The sequence below is a fragment of the Protopterus annectens genome, chromosome 4.part0, assembly GCF_019279795.1.
Source record: "Protopterus annectens isolate FY-2018-M chromosome 4.part0, PAN1.0, whole genome shotgun sequence".
Classification (NCBI taxonomy): domain Eukaryota; kingdom Metazoa; phylum Chordata; order Ceratodontiformes; family Protopteridae; genus Protopterus; species Protopterus annectens.
The window spans coordinates 1616389740-1616403407 of record NC_056733.1 but is presented as its reverse complement, the minus strand read 5'-3'; the positions used below and the strand labels follow the sequence as shown (position 1 = coordinate 1616403407).

The window sequence follows — 13668 nt, the reverse complement described above, 5'->3', positions numbered from 1 at the left end:
ATGCTATGGAAAAACACTTGGATTGTATTTTATGAACTTACAACACAGAAAATATTTGCATCACATTCATTGTATTACGTGACAGCAAGAACTATTAAAGTATATTTACTAATAGATGTATATGGCTAGGCATTGTACAATTCCTGTGATCACTTGTCTGGTATTGTTTATATGCATTTAATAGCTACCCTGTAAAATATATATAAGCTAATGTGCATAAAATTATATATTAAAATGTATTTCTGTTTAAAATGGAATCAAACAAACTAAACTGCTGAGTTACAGTCAGACTTTGATAAAATGTTTAAAGAAGCAATCCCCCCCAAGGACTACCCTTACTTTTGTACAGCCCCTTCTAAGAAATTATATTGTGGACTGTTTGTACTGGCTGAGAGCTAAATAGAGAGATGGTGTTATATATAAACTTAAGATCTACAATGTAATTTTGTCACTCTCTTTGACTGGCTAATAAACTTTTAGTCTGTTTGACCCAGTGGTGCTACAGTTATTTGATGTATGCTAACTGAATTTTTGACCTTTCTTGTTGAATGATTCCTGCATTACAAAACATCTTTTGGAATAAACTTGTTTAGAAAATTTCCAATGTGACAAAAGGCGGTACTGCCATCACAGCTAGCTGGAATTTTGTAAATAATCATGTGTCATTTGAGAATATCAACATGATTCATATGTTTGTGTTACAAATGTGTTAGAACTGTATGTCATATAAGATGGAATGTACAGACGTGTGCTGAAGAGATATGTTGTAGAGTACTCAGCTTAGAGATGTGTCCACAGTGTACCCAACTGGAAGAAAACAGAAATGTACATAAACTATTGCAACCATGCAATTGTACATATTTTAACAGTGGAAACTGGAACATAGAGGGTTAACTTGCAAAACTTCAGAAAAATAGATGAAATTAAATTATTTTATAACTGCACCATAAAATATGGTTTCAACGCAGCAAGAAGACAGGATGTCTAAAACTAGGGAGTCTTCTGCATTGTCTTGTAAATGTTTATTGTTTTATGTCTTCCAGCAGGTGTAAACATCTGAGGGCTATGTATTTTTCACAAGTGGATGCTAAAGGCTGGCAGTTTCTAGTAATAGGGGTTTAGCCTGGGAACTAAAGTCAGATGACATGTGATGTCATCTTGAAAGCTAATCCAGGAATAATATCTGATATTAATTTAAGAACTCTTGGAGAGAGAGAGAGAGAGCATTCTGTAGTCTGACTTGGACCCAACAACATCTGCTAGAAGATCCATTCACCACATTTGCCTTGATTCGGAAGTAAGTTAACTAGGGTGCAGTGATTTCTACAAGATTCAGACAGGAATATAGTAAAGTATAGCTTGGATGTTTTATTTATTTGAGACTGTCCTGCAATGCTGTTTTAAATATTTCCTGTGATTTTGAACTCTGATGTCACTGTGAATACATATTTAGTATTATCTTGTTCTTTTATTATTAAATATATTTAAACCTTTCAGTTGTGGCTGGTCTATCTACAGATATGTAAGCTCTTAGGTACTTGTATATCTGTTTGGTGACGCTGTGCAGGCCACGCCTAATAGCCTTGTTCTTGGTCAAACTGCCATTTGGATTAATAGTAACATTACACAGTAAGACTGGACACCCTTTGTTAAGGGCCTTAAAGTAGCTGATAAAGAATTGGCTGGTGGCAGCAATAACTACCTTATAGTCTGGACAAAAGGGGGCATAGCTAGTAAATCTGTGCCAGCCTTTCCCAGGTGTGTGTGTGTGTGTGTGTGTTTGTATATAAATCAAACCTCAACGAGTGTGTGTGTGTCAGCTACTTGGGCAGGGACACAAAGCACTGGTTAAACAGAGAGGGTGCTGGAGGTCTTGACTTGGCCACTTAGCTGAGATCTCAACTCTATAGCTGTGTCAGTGAAGAGTCTTATTGGGGATCTGGAGAAAGAGGGAGAAACCAGCCCCAGACTGACTGTGGCCTCTGTGTACTCTTAAGCGAAATTTCACTTTACTGTGTGTGTACTTGTTATCCTCCCAGTGTGTACGTCCCCCACTGTTGCCAGTGGTGAGGATTGAGGCTCCTTGATTAGTGGGCCAGTGTTAGGGCATCACACCCAGGTAAGATCATTTATGATGCAATGAAATCTACATATTGTCCAGAGGTTAATGGAAAGAATTAATATTATGAAGTGTTAACGGACAGTTTCCTGTAGTCCAGTATTTGATTTCCTCAGCCTCCACTTGGCTATTATATGACTGATTTGGTTTCTGTATGACTTTGAGTAAATTGCTTAACAACACAGTACTCCTGGGCAAAAAAAAGTGTAAAAAGAATCAGGGACAAATCCACAAATAATCAAGGTCACTTTTAAAAACATTAGTACTATTGAAATGTTGGTACAGTAAGAGAACGTGAATCACTGTACATTTTCCTAAGTAAAATATTTATATAACGCAATAATTATTTATTGTCATTTAAGTGTAACTCATCACCTTTTATCCAAAGGTCACCAGCATAATTCTCAATCTCTTAGCACATGAAATCTGGACAAAGCCTACATAATGGGGGACAAAGATTAAAAATTGGGATAGATTTTAAATACTGCTCTTATAAACTTAGACAAGTGGTAGAATACCATGATTTGTGTTAGTATGTTTTTTTGAAGGATATGAAGTCTGAAACTCAAATGCACATCATTAAGTGATTTCAAGTCCTTAGTGACCTGTCAGAAAAGCCACATATTTATGAAGACTAGACCGAAAAAAACGAGGCAATAATAGTGTTTCTCTTTTGCAAATGGATATTACTTTAATAACAGATGAATATAACAATATTATGTGCAGTCCGCATGCATGGTGTACTAAAATCTCCTAAAAGTTGCGCACTTTCTACTAGGTTATTAAAAAAAAACTTTTCAGATAAATCTATGCTAACAGAGTACAGCCCAATACCAGAAGTAACAAAATCTAAAATAAAAAATTCCTTTGTTTGCCTCTAGTTTCTGTTTGTTCATTTAAATTCATATACACATATGGATATATGAAGCTTATTCTTCAGTTATGTTACAACAAAGGTCACCACTTTTAGAAGGGATTACCAGAGACAGAGCTAAAATTTGAGTCAAGTTCAGGGACAGTTGACATGTATTAGTGTTCCACCTTGGCAAATATATATTGACTTCTTTACTCTCATTTTGTCTTGGTGTATATGCCATGGGTGCTCAGAGCTGTAGCTCTCACCCTTCCATCTCCAAAAAGTGGCATACTGCCTTCATAATGTGGAACAAATGAGCAAGTTGTGGTCTGCTTATTAACAAATTCAGCTAGGAAGCTTGCAATATTGTTAAATATGTTAACTTTAGATTTATAAAAAAAATCAGTTTGACAGAGTTCCATATTATTTATCATGGATATTTGACAAATGTGGAACAGCAAGGAATTATGTATTATCCCTAATAAGAATAACTGGGATCATACCGTAGACAACTGGAGGGGACCCATACATGGGATAAAGCATTTAGAAGCTGCCTCTGCCCATTGTTAATACAGTTGTTGGCAGTCCTGGGGTAAATCTTATGTTCACCATCCATAGATCTAAGTTGAGCTTGAATATGGACAAGGTGAACTTTGTTTTATGTGGATGGGGAGGGAGTCTGTTTCAGATCCTTAGATCTGAGGACCTGCACCAAATCTCTACAATTAAATGCAACAATCAGTGACTTGCTACATGTAGTCCATGTAAGTGAACTATTCAAATCTATCCCCCCAAACTGACTCAACACAAAAACTAAAAAAAAAAAATTATGCCAATATTGATCTGGCAATCCTTTAGGAGCTCCCAAAAACTATGATATCCTACTGTAAGATGTCCATTTGTTTAGGAAATCTTACTACCAACGCCTACATACCCCAAACTACCTTCTGTTATACTTCCATCACCCCTTAAACATTTCTATTTCACTCCATCCTTTCTACAACTTGATGTTTTATTCAGTCTTTGTGCTCTTCTCAGTCTCAACGTTATGAAATTCAATACACATGCTTAAGTTTTACACGAAACAAGTGTAATCCTGTCTTAAAGTATTTTAATCAGAACCAATGTTCTCCATTATCGCCAGCAACTTACCTTATTAAGCACATTGCTAACCGGCCCATATTCGTGGTCATTAGTGTAGATTTGGTCTGTAATAATGAACCCTGAAGGAAAACAGACCCGAAACTTATTGTCTACATTATAAAAGAGAATCACTAATGCATCAGATCCAGTGGGAATTTGCACATCCCTGTAAATCGCCCTATGTCACTCTATTAGATGCCTTATGTTTACACCTTTACCGATTGTTTTGGGATACTTAGTAAGTTTCCACGTTCTTATATTTTCTCTGCTTGTGGATGAAAAAAATGCCCACAACTGTATCAGATTATCCAAAATGATAATCAGATATCAGTAAAACAGTCGTTACACTGTTTTAACAGACCAAGGAAGCTAATTGAGTGGTGAGTGCCGCGCCTGTCTTCATCTAACAATCCTGACATAGCACTGCCTTCAAAGTATGGATTCACAGTAAGGAATACTGCAATAATGGAGAACACTGGACTAAGCCTAACTCATCAGTATTCATTAACAGGAGTTGCGCCCAGTCCATTGCTCTACATTGTAGCCCAATATTCCGTGAAAAGATCAAACCACTTAATTCCGTTTATCTGACACAGAAGCACAGTAACCCCAGTCACTTTCCGGAAACAGGAATATTTGCGTCAGTTTGCTGGGTATTATGGGATACCGCAAAGTTATTGCTGTTTTCAAGATGGCGACATCCTTAGGTTCTAATACATATAACAGGCAGAACTGGGAGGATGCAGTGAGTTTAATGATTTTTTTTTGTGTGATAGTCCGACAGCACACCTTGACATGTCTTAGCAAAGAGCGTGTTGATTAAACTCCTGCATTCATTGGAGGAAGAGCTGTATCGGTGGGTTGGGGTATAGCTTAATATGTTATCAGTAAGCATCGTTAGATGCTGAGGTCTTTGGAATACCTCAGGTCAGGGGTATAGCTAGGCATACTCAGTGTACTGAAATAAGTACATTTTTCTGAGCATCTCTTGCAAATGTCAACACTCAAACAGCACAGAATGTTTAGAACTGTGTAAATGAATATTCACAGTGTATCGGTACACAAAGAATTCACGTGCAAAGGGAACACACCTCTAAAACTAGCTTTTTATGGAAATAAATTGTAACAGTTGAAAATAACGCGTTTCTTCCCATTTATGGGGGGGGGGGGGGGTAGCATGTTGAGGACTGAGTGCATTTTTAAAATGACAAGTGGGTAGTGGGGGCAGCAATATTAGGTTTGAGTACAAAATGTAAATCTGTGGCTGCACCCCTGCCTCAGGTCACAGGAATACATTGCTATTAAGCTGTTTTAAACAGTCCAGTCATGCATGATTTGAGTTCTCATTTGCTTTGTGTTGATTTTATTTGTTTGGTTGTGTTACTTATGTCTGTCTTTCGAAAAATTGTCAGATTAAGAGCGTTGCTTTTTAGTGCATCAAAACCAAGATCTTGAGATGTACCTAGATTTTTGATGTTGGTGATATGCAGTTTGTCTTTGTATGATCAACTGTTTCTCTGCTTTTAGGCTGGTCTTTTTGTCTCTTGCTTGAAAAGTCAGCACGAATATCTTCATTATTACCTCATTTGCTACACTTCAGTCAGTCTCGTTTTCTTTAGTTGTTTTATGTTGTAGAGTCAAGTGTTGAAGTGAATCGGTGTTTTTTACACTGCTGACACCAAAATAAAGGAATGGGAATAGTGAAAACATTCTTCTTAGCTTATTTGTTTCCTCTGATTGATGCTGACACCAAAAATAAAGGAATGAGAAATAGTGAAAACCTTCTTCGCTTATTTGTTTCCTCTGATGCTGACAACTTCATCTGGACCATATCAACTTCCTTTGCAGTGGTTGTCTATCTGTTTGCCAAATTATACTCGCAGATTTTATGGTTGATTGTACCTACGTTTTGCAGTATGAAATATTTGGTGCATGAGCAGTTGCTTTTTCCAGTTAAGATGATCTGTGAAGAAACCGATCACCTTTTTGCCAGTTTGCTAAAAAGAATCCTTGTTTCTCAGATTAAGTAAATTAAGTACCATTTTCACACTAACTTGCACTGATTTTGTGGTTTGAGTAGTGAACTTAAGGCAGATGTGACTTTCTTCTCTGTCTCATGATCAGCTGAATTTCTCTGGAATTAGTGCCTCTGGCATTTAGTACTATCTTTTTTGCTTATGTAGCCCCACTCAGTATGTTTTATTAGGTATTAATCACTTCTGCTAAAATTTTAGCTGTTGGGCAAGTGTTTTAATCAATATCTAGTATTCAGATCAAAGAAATTGTCCTAACTTCTGAGCACATCATTGTGTAGGCCATACAAAAAGTGTAATTGTCTTGTATCAGCTAAAAACAAGTGTAGTTGTAAATGACACAATATTAGAATTACTACTAAAACATTTTCATCCCTGTTGTCCTGCCCCTGTTTCAATGGCAGTTTGAACTGCTGTTGAGGCAACTGTAGATCATTTATGTCTTTTACATTTTGGCAATGGTTGTTTAGCATAATGGTTTTAACCTGATTTATGTTGTTAAGACCTTATTGAAACTAGAACTGTTTTGGGAATGGTGCAGTTCATTTTGTTTCTTTGGAACCTCTCTTAAAAATCTGTAACTTGAAGTACTAATTTAAACTTTTTTGTATTGTTTTAATTTGTATATTCACAAACACTTATTTTTCTCACTGAAGTATTGCACAACGTAAGGTGCAGTTCATTTTGTTTCTTTGGAACCTCTCTTAAAAATCTGTAACTTGAAGTACTAATTTAAACTTTTTTGTATTGTTTTAATTTGTATATTCACAAACACTTATTTTTCTCACTGAAGTATTGCACAACGTAATATCTAGGGACAGTTAAACATGGAGTTGCTGGCTGTGTGCATTGCAGTGATAGTTATGTAGGATGCTGATTTTTGCAGTTTTGGAACACAGATTTTAACTTTGAAGGAAATTGGTTTCATTTAGAAGTTGTACCAGTATCTCTAGAATACCATTACCCCTTTTAACCATCTGAGCTTCAGGCTTCCACGGTTTTAGCACAAATTTTCTTAGGCTAATTATTCTTTATTGTTTGCTTTGCAACTAAATATGTATTTAAAATCACATTAACTGTATACAAAGCAGTATTGAATAAATGTTATAATTGAGTATGTTGGTCGACATGAGTCCTCTCAACAATTCCCTTCTAACCTGAATTTTCTCAGAATATCATCATTAATAGTTGGATAAGTGCCTTCTTGGAGCGTCTGCATACCAGTGAAGAATACAGTTACACTTGTATATAGTGTCAGTCTCTCTGTCTCCACCTCTTTACTTGACACCTTTTTTATTTTGTTGTATGCTTTTTGCCTTCCACCATCCTGTAGCTGATGATTTTGCCAATGCTGTTTGTTCATTCCCTTAGACCATCGTAGTAGGTTTTTACCCCTTAGACATAAAGTTACTTTTTAATCAGCTGTATGAATGGTACAGGAGTAGCCAGTGGATAAGCTGTTATTCAGGCAGCCATGGAGGGCACTTTGTCCTCTTGTACCAGACAGATTCACAGTCTTATGAGTGCCCTCCCCTCAGGCTGCACCCTTTCTCAGGGTGGGCCATACCAGTTAATCTTGGAGTAAATCTGTGGCTGTCTATCCAGTCATTTAGGTTGTGTTTAAAGGAGGATTGTGAGTTGCACTGCTTACCATGAGCTGGAAGTTTAATTCCAGAAACTTGGGAGGTAGTGGCTTACAGATCAGTCCCTGCACTGTCTTATTTATCCACTGGTGACTATTTAGTTTACTGGTTCTAGTATTAGTGGAGACATTGGACTTCTGAAAATACAGAGGTCCGGGACACCTGGGTCTCTAACAGCATGATAAACAAGACAGAGATTCCCCTCAGAAAGCCTTTAAGACACTGATTAAAGGGACAGTGCTTATAGCCTCTTTCAGTAGCTCATGGACTTTATGCGTGCAATGCTTTTGTTAGAAATCTTTTGAGATGATTGTTTGATATGTTTGGGACATGTCCAGAAGGTTGTGTTGTATTCTCTAATTGGTCTGATGAATGTTGAGCTTATATGTTCATAGGTTGGTACCAGGCTATCGGCCCTAGGACCTATACAAGCCTAGCCATAAAAATTCCCTGGTTATTTCTTCCCCACAATATTTACTTCCCTGACCCCCTGTCTAGCAGGGGGACTGATGTGCTCCCCGGGGTGAATTTCCTATCTCCCATCCAATCGTCAAGGTTCCTTTTGAAGAGGGCCAAAGAGGCGCTCTGCTTGACATGTATGAGCAGTCTATTCCAGCGTCTGGGGAGTCTCTGGGTCAGGAATCTGTCCCTCCATCATGTTTTGTTTATTGTGATGACAAGGTTTAGATCCTTGGAGCTTGTGGCTCTGAGAGATTGGGATTTCTTTAAGTGTAGCATGTCCAACAGGTCTGGGTTTGACATGGCCTTGTATGTTAAGAAGAGATTGCCTCTGAGTAGACGATATGCGACAGAGTATAGCTGGAGTTTTTTTAGACTGTCAACATAGGACATCTGCTTTAGACCTGTAATTTTTTTAGTGAGATATTTCTGCGGCCTTTCCAGTTGTTACAGATGTCTTGAGAGGTACATACCAAATGGGGCGTTGTATTCTATAATGGGTCTAATGAGGGAGGAGTACAGTGAGACAGTGACCTCTTTTTTTTCTGGATGAAAAGCCCTTAGTGATGAGGTGTACCACATAAAAGGATTTCCTGACTGATGTGGTTATTGAAGGTGAGACCACTGTCCACCTGTGTCCCTAAGTCTCTTATCGCACTTTCGGTGTTTAGTGTACTGCCACCTATGTGGTAATCATGGGTACATGTTTTTTTCCCAAAGGGGATAACTATATATTTCTTGGCATTGAGCTTAAGCCCATGGTTCTGGCACCAAGTCCCTTAGTGCTGGCCTGTACTTCAGAGAAGTAGATGCCAAACAAGAGTGGTCCCACGACTGAACCCTGACATACTCCACTTGTCTGGATCTGTATTTGGAGTTGGCTACTTTTACAGTGCGGGTACTGTCAGTAAGCCAGTTGGCAACCCATTGAGTGACACAGGGATTACTGCCCAGCTTAGTAAGTTTATCTGCGATTCCAGAATGGGGGATGGTGTTGAAGGCCTTGGCGAGGTCCAGATAGGCTGTGTGGACTGCCTTACCCTCGTCCACAGCTCTGGAGACAGATTTGAAGAAGTCAGTCCAGTTCAGGAGACAGGATTGGCCCTTCACGAACCCAAACTGGGTGGGGTCCAGTGTTTGAAGGTTGCCAATGTCTTTGTTTATAAGTTCCATGATAATACGTTCCATGGCCTTGCAGATCAGGCTCGTCAGACTGATGGGGCGGTAGTTCCCAGGATCCAAGGTGGAGCCCCCCTTGTGGAGTGGGATAATTGTAGCTGTGCGCCACTCAGTGGCCACGAAGCCTGAGGTGAGGCTATGATTAAATATGACACTTGGGTGAGGTGCCAGTTCATTTGTAGTTCGTGTAGTACACAGCCCGGGATGTCATCCGGTCCCATGGATGCTGTATTCTTAGCTTTGGATAGTGTAGTTTTTACCTGTGTGGCCGTTATTACTGGAATTTGGCAATCTTTCGGTATTAAGATGGGCCATTTAGGGGGTGAAGTTGGCACTGAATCGATCTGCCAGGATATTGGCAATATCCTTGGGATCAGTATATTTAATGCCATTCTGTTGTAGCTCAGAGCAGATCTGAGTATTTCCAATTAGATTCTTGACATAGCTATAGAATGTCTTGTGGTTGTCTTTGGAATCTTTGACAATTTTATTTTCATAACTAGCTTTGGAGGATTTTATGAGGGATCTCAGCTTCTTACTGAGGCTGGTAAGGGAGTTTTTTTTTGCATCCTGGGTTTTCCTCTTTTCTGCAACAGTTTCTTCCTTTTGTTGTAAAGTTTGTTTATGGCAGGGGCCCACCAGATTGGCTTCCTTTTTTTGGAGAGCATCTTGGTTCTATTTGGGATGGCACGATTCATGCATGAGTGGATGTGCTCGTACAGTGCCATAGTGTAGGATTCAGCAGTCATACTTTCATTTCCCATCTGCATGGGTGTCATGAAGTTTGTCACTGCTGAATTGAGTAGCTTGAAGTTGGCTTTGGAGAAGTTTTTTTATGGAGGTTTCCTTACTGGGGGGGTGGGGGTGGGATGTGAATATCAAGGGTGATTAGCTTATGGTCAGACCTGACCAATGAGGGGGTGACCATAGGTGTGGAGCATTGATTTCCCATGTTGGTAATGACCAGGTCTAGGATATTGGAACCCTTGGTGGGACTATGAATTAGTTGATCCAGGGCATTTGAATTTATGAATTCCAAAAAACGTTGGGCAAAGGTGTTGGTACACGAGTAGTTTTCCCAGTTAATGGCAGGGTAGTTGAAATCACCCAGTATTAGGGTGTTTGGTTGTATCTTAATATTTTCCAGTATGTTTAAAAAGGTGTAGGGAGAATCTTGGGGCATGGTGGGGGATCTGTAGCAAGCTACAGTTTGGATTGCAGTCTTACCTAGTGTTAGTTGCACCTGGAGAATTTCGGGTGCATTGTGTTGGGCAACTAGCCTGGTGGTGTGAATATCCTTGGACACTTTTCCATCTTTAGTGTTTCGGTCCTGGTTTGGTGGCCGGAAAGTGTGGTAAGAGTTTTAGCCTGGTATTGCAGGGGTGCTGTCTGGAGCCTTGAACCCAGGTCTCAGTTACTGTACAGATATTGACGTTCTCCATTTTTGAGAGTGCATTTTGAGGTTTAGACTTCTAGCATTGAGTAGCATTACCTTCAGATTTTGCATGCTTGTACCTGTTAAATGTGGTGGTTTTATCCTTTGCCTAAAAAAGGCACTGTAGGGGTGTCAAGAGCTTTAGCCAGTAACCTGAATCCCAGGGGTGACAGGTGCAGACTATCTCTGGCAAAGCATCGTGGTCTGTCGATCATGTCATCCCAGGCAGACAGATACTGGATCCCCTTTGCATGACACCAGAAGCTTAGCCAATTGTTGAAGTCAGTCATTTTGTCCTTATACTGTGGTATCATTCTGGGAGAAGGCAGGATGCTACTCAGGGCTAGGGTCATACCTGCCTGGGCCACATGATCTGAGAGCTCTTCCATGTCTCTCTCCATGTAGCCTCAGGGTGGGCCTATATTGAATGACTACTACTTTAAATCATGATGGTGTTCCTTACTTTTATTTATGTTTTTGATTTAGTTTACATAATTCCATTTTTGGTTCACTGGTCTGCCCTCATGCCAACAGCTTGTGAGTTTTATTTCCTACCATCCCACTCTGAGTGAGGCAATCAGAGTTTAAGGACATACCCTATTTGTCCCATGTCTTGGGAAGTGCATAGTAGCATCTTTAGTGTTGAAAGCTGAAATTACTAATAGGTAAGAGAATGTATTTTCTCTGACTGTAAATCCTTCTCTTACCCCTTGGCAGCTGATAAAGGCACAGAAATCACTTTAGGGTCCTAGAGTGCTTTCCTCTGATTATGAACTACTTCACATGTTCACCAGGAAGGCAACTGAGAATGGCTTGATAGTACCAAACCTGTCTCCCTGGTTGATAGTGCTGTAACCCTGCTACATGTTTCTTCATTTTTCTACACCAGCTAAAACTGTACTTGCCACACAGCAGGCTATATTTCCTAAAGGCCTCTTAACCTTTAGCTTTACTGTCAATGACTAATGTGTCTTAACGTCCCCACTCTCCCCTGCCCTGACTCTCATTACCCAACAGATTTCTACCATGATGTAATGTGAAATATAATCATATGAGTCTTAAGTAGGCATTTCTCTTGTAACTGTTTCTACATCTATTAATTGTTATTGCAGTTTTTGTTATATTGTTACTTTCTGTAATGTTTTGATAAAAGAGAAGCAATAAGCTCTACATTGTCTATTTTTCTTCTTTGTGAAGTATTTCATCTGAGCAGTACCTGCAAATGGTTGATTGTCATCAGTATACCTCCTAGATAAACGGATGTAAAGTAAAACAAAATAACTTGTCAGTTTTAAAACTGGTTGGACTGTATTCCTACCCCTCGGATGGGTGAGCTAGCATTGACCTCTTACTCTCACCTCCCCCATCCTCTCCAGCACCTGTATTGTTACTGGAGCATAGGTTGTCTAAGTCATAGCTAGGGTTTTATCCTTCTAAGCAATGGAGCCAGCAGTTGTCACCAATTTTCTTTGTGGTTTACCCTCTTAATTCTTGGTTTATTTTGTAATACCCAAAAGATCCAAAGACCTTTATTTTCCTTTCGTATGAAGTGTGTGGTTGAAGGGGTTAAGGAACATCCAGAAGTAGGTTTCATGACTGTTGATAAATTTAGATTTAGTAGATTCTTGTTTAATAGATTTTTATGATCACTGAATTGAAACATTTATTTGAGTTATTTAAAATTGCCACCCCCCATATATAAGCACCAACCTGTGTCACACAAGAAGTTAGACAAACGTGATAGACATTAATTGTAGATCAACTGTCAGGAATCCCCAAAAATATTATCCAGTGTGTTTGGGGCATGAAAGTAAGAATACAGATGCAGCGAAAGTTTATTTACACCATGCTGGTGAAGTAATGGGTCAAGCATATGAGCTAAGATCATACGTTATTTGAGAGGAAGAAGGAGAGCTGTATAGGAGGGGTTGCAAACATTTTGTTTAAGAAATCTGTTTAAGCTAGCAGCAGAAGAAGAACCAGAGTAGTCAAAGCCAATACTGTTGCAAGAAAAGAGATAGCGAGAGCAAAGGTTTGGTTGCAAAGAGAGGCTGTGCAAGCTGTCTCCAAAAAAGTTCCAATGCATCATTAATTATCCATAAAGGAGCCTGGCTCCTTGGTTGAGTGGACTAAGTCCTCACTGGCACCCAGGTGATCAGGATATAACCATTAGCTCCAGCACTGGAGCAAACTTGTTGTCAGTACACTGATGGTGTGATTATTTTTTTTTTCACCCAGTGGGGACTGAAGATACCTTTTTTTCTTCAAGGGTAGGGGCAGAACTTCCTGAGAGGAAATGTCTATTTTTGAAGTGAGGGGATATCCTGTGCTGTAGCTCATTGCATATCCTCTTTTCAGTGCTTTTGTCGAGTGCATGCTGGGCACAGAACAGCATAAGAAAATCAGAAACATTCCTTATAACTGTCTGAATGATGACTTTTCCTGGTTTACCCTTGACCTGTGGAATGAAGGGGCCATTTGGCTAGGAAGGTACTGATGTTCAGCATACTGGGGATAAAGGGAAAAAAAAAACAAAGTAAGATCAGCTGTCCAGAGAGAATTGTCCTGTTAAATACTCTTGATATGGATATTAATTGAAGAAATCGGTCAGCTGTGTCTGAGAAGATTCATAGACAGGTTGCACAGTATGCCACGCAGAATAATGCTGATAGTAGCCACGTGCAGGGTGTGGGCTGTTCAAAGACTTATTTATTATTACAAATTAGTTTATCTTGTTTAGGGGTCAGTCATACAGCATATGTAAACAATAAAATGTGTAACTGTTAATTTACAACATTTCT

At 39.2% G+C, this 13668-nt stretch overlaps 1 protein-coding gene and 1 long non-coding RNA gene across 2 annotated transcripts in view; one reads left to right on the top strand and one right to left on the bottom strand.

Annotated features, from left to right (window-relative positions):
- LOC122799970 overlaps positions 1-4712 on the bottom strand; it is a 51415-nt gene extending 46703 nt beyond the window's left edge. The window contains exon 1 of the long non-coding RNA XR_006364513.1: positions 4128-4712. This is a non-coding gene — a long non-coding RNA (uncharacterized LOC122799970). The remainder of the gene's footprint in view (positions 1-4127) is intronic.
- A 54-nt stretch (positions 4713-4766) lies between these two features.
- Positions 4767-13668, top strand: part of RBM22 (RNA binding motif protein 22) — a 770819-nt gene continuing 761917 nt past the window's right edge. The window contains exon 1 of the mRNA XM_044069395.1: positions 4767-4863. Coding sequence (XP_043925330.1) covers positions 4777-4863 — 87 coding nt within the window. The 5' untranslated portion in view covers positions 4767-4776. The remainder of the gene's footprint in view (positions 4864-13668) is intronic.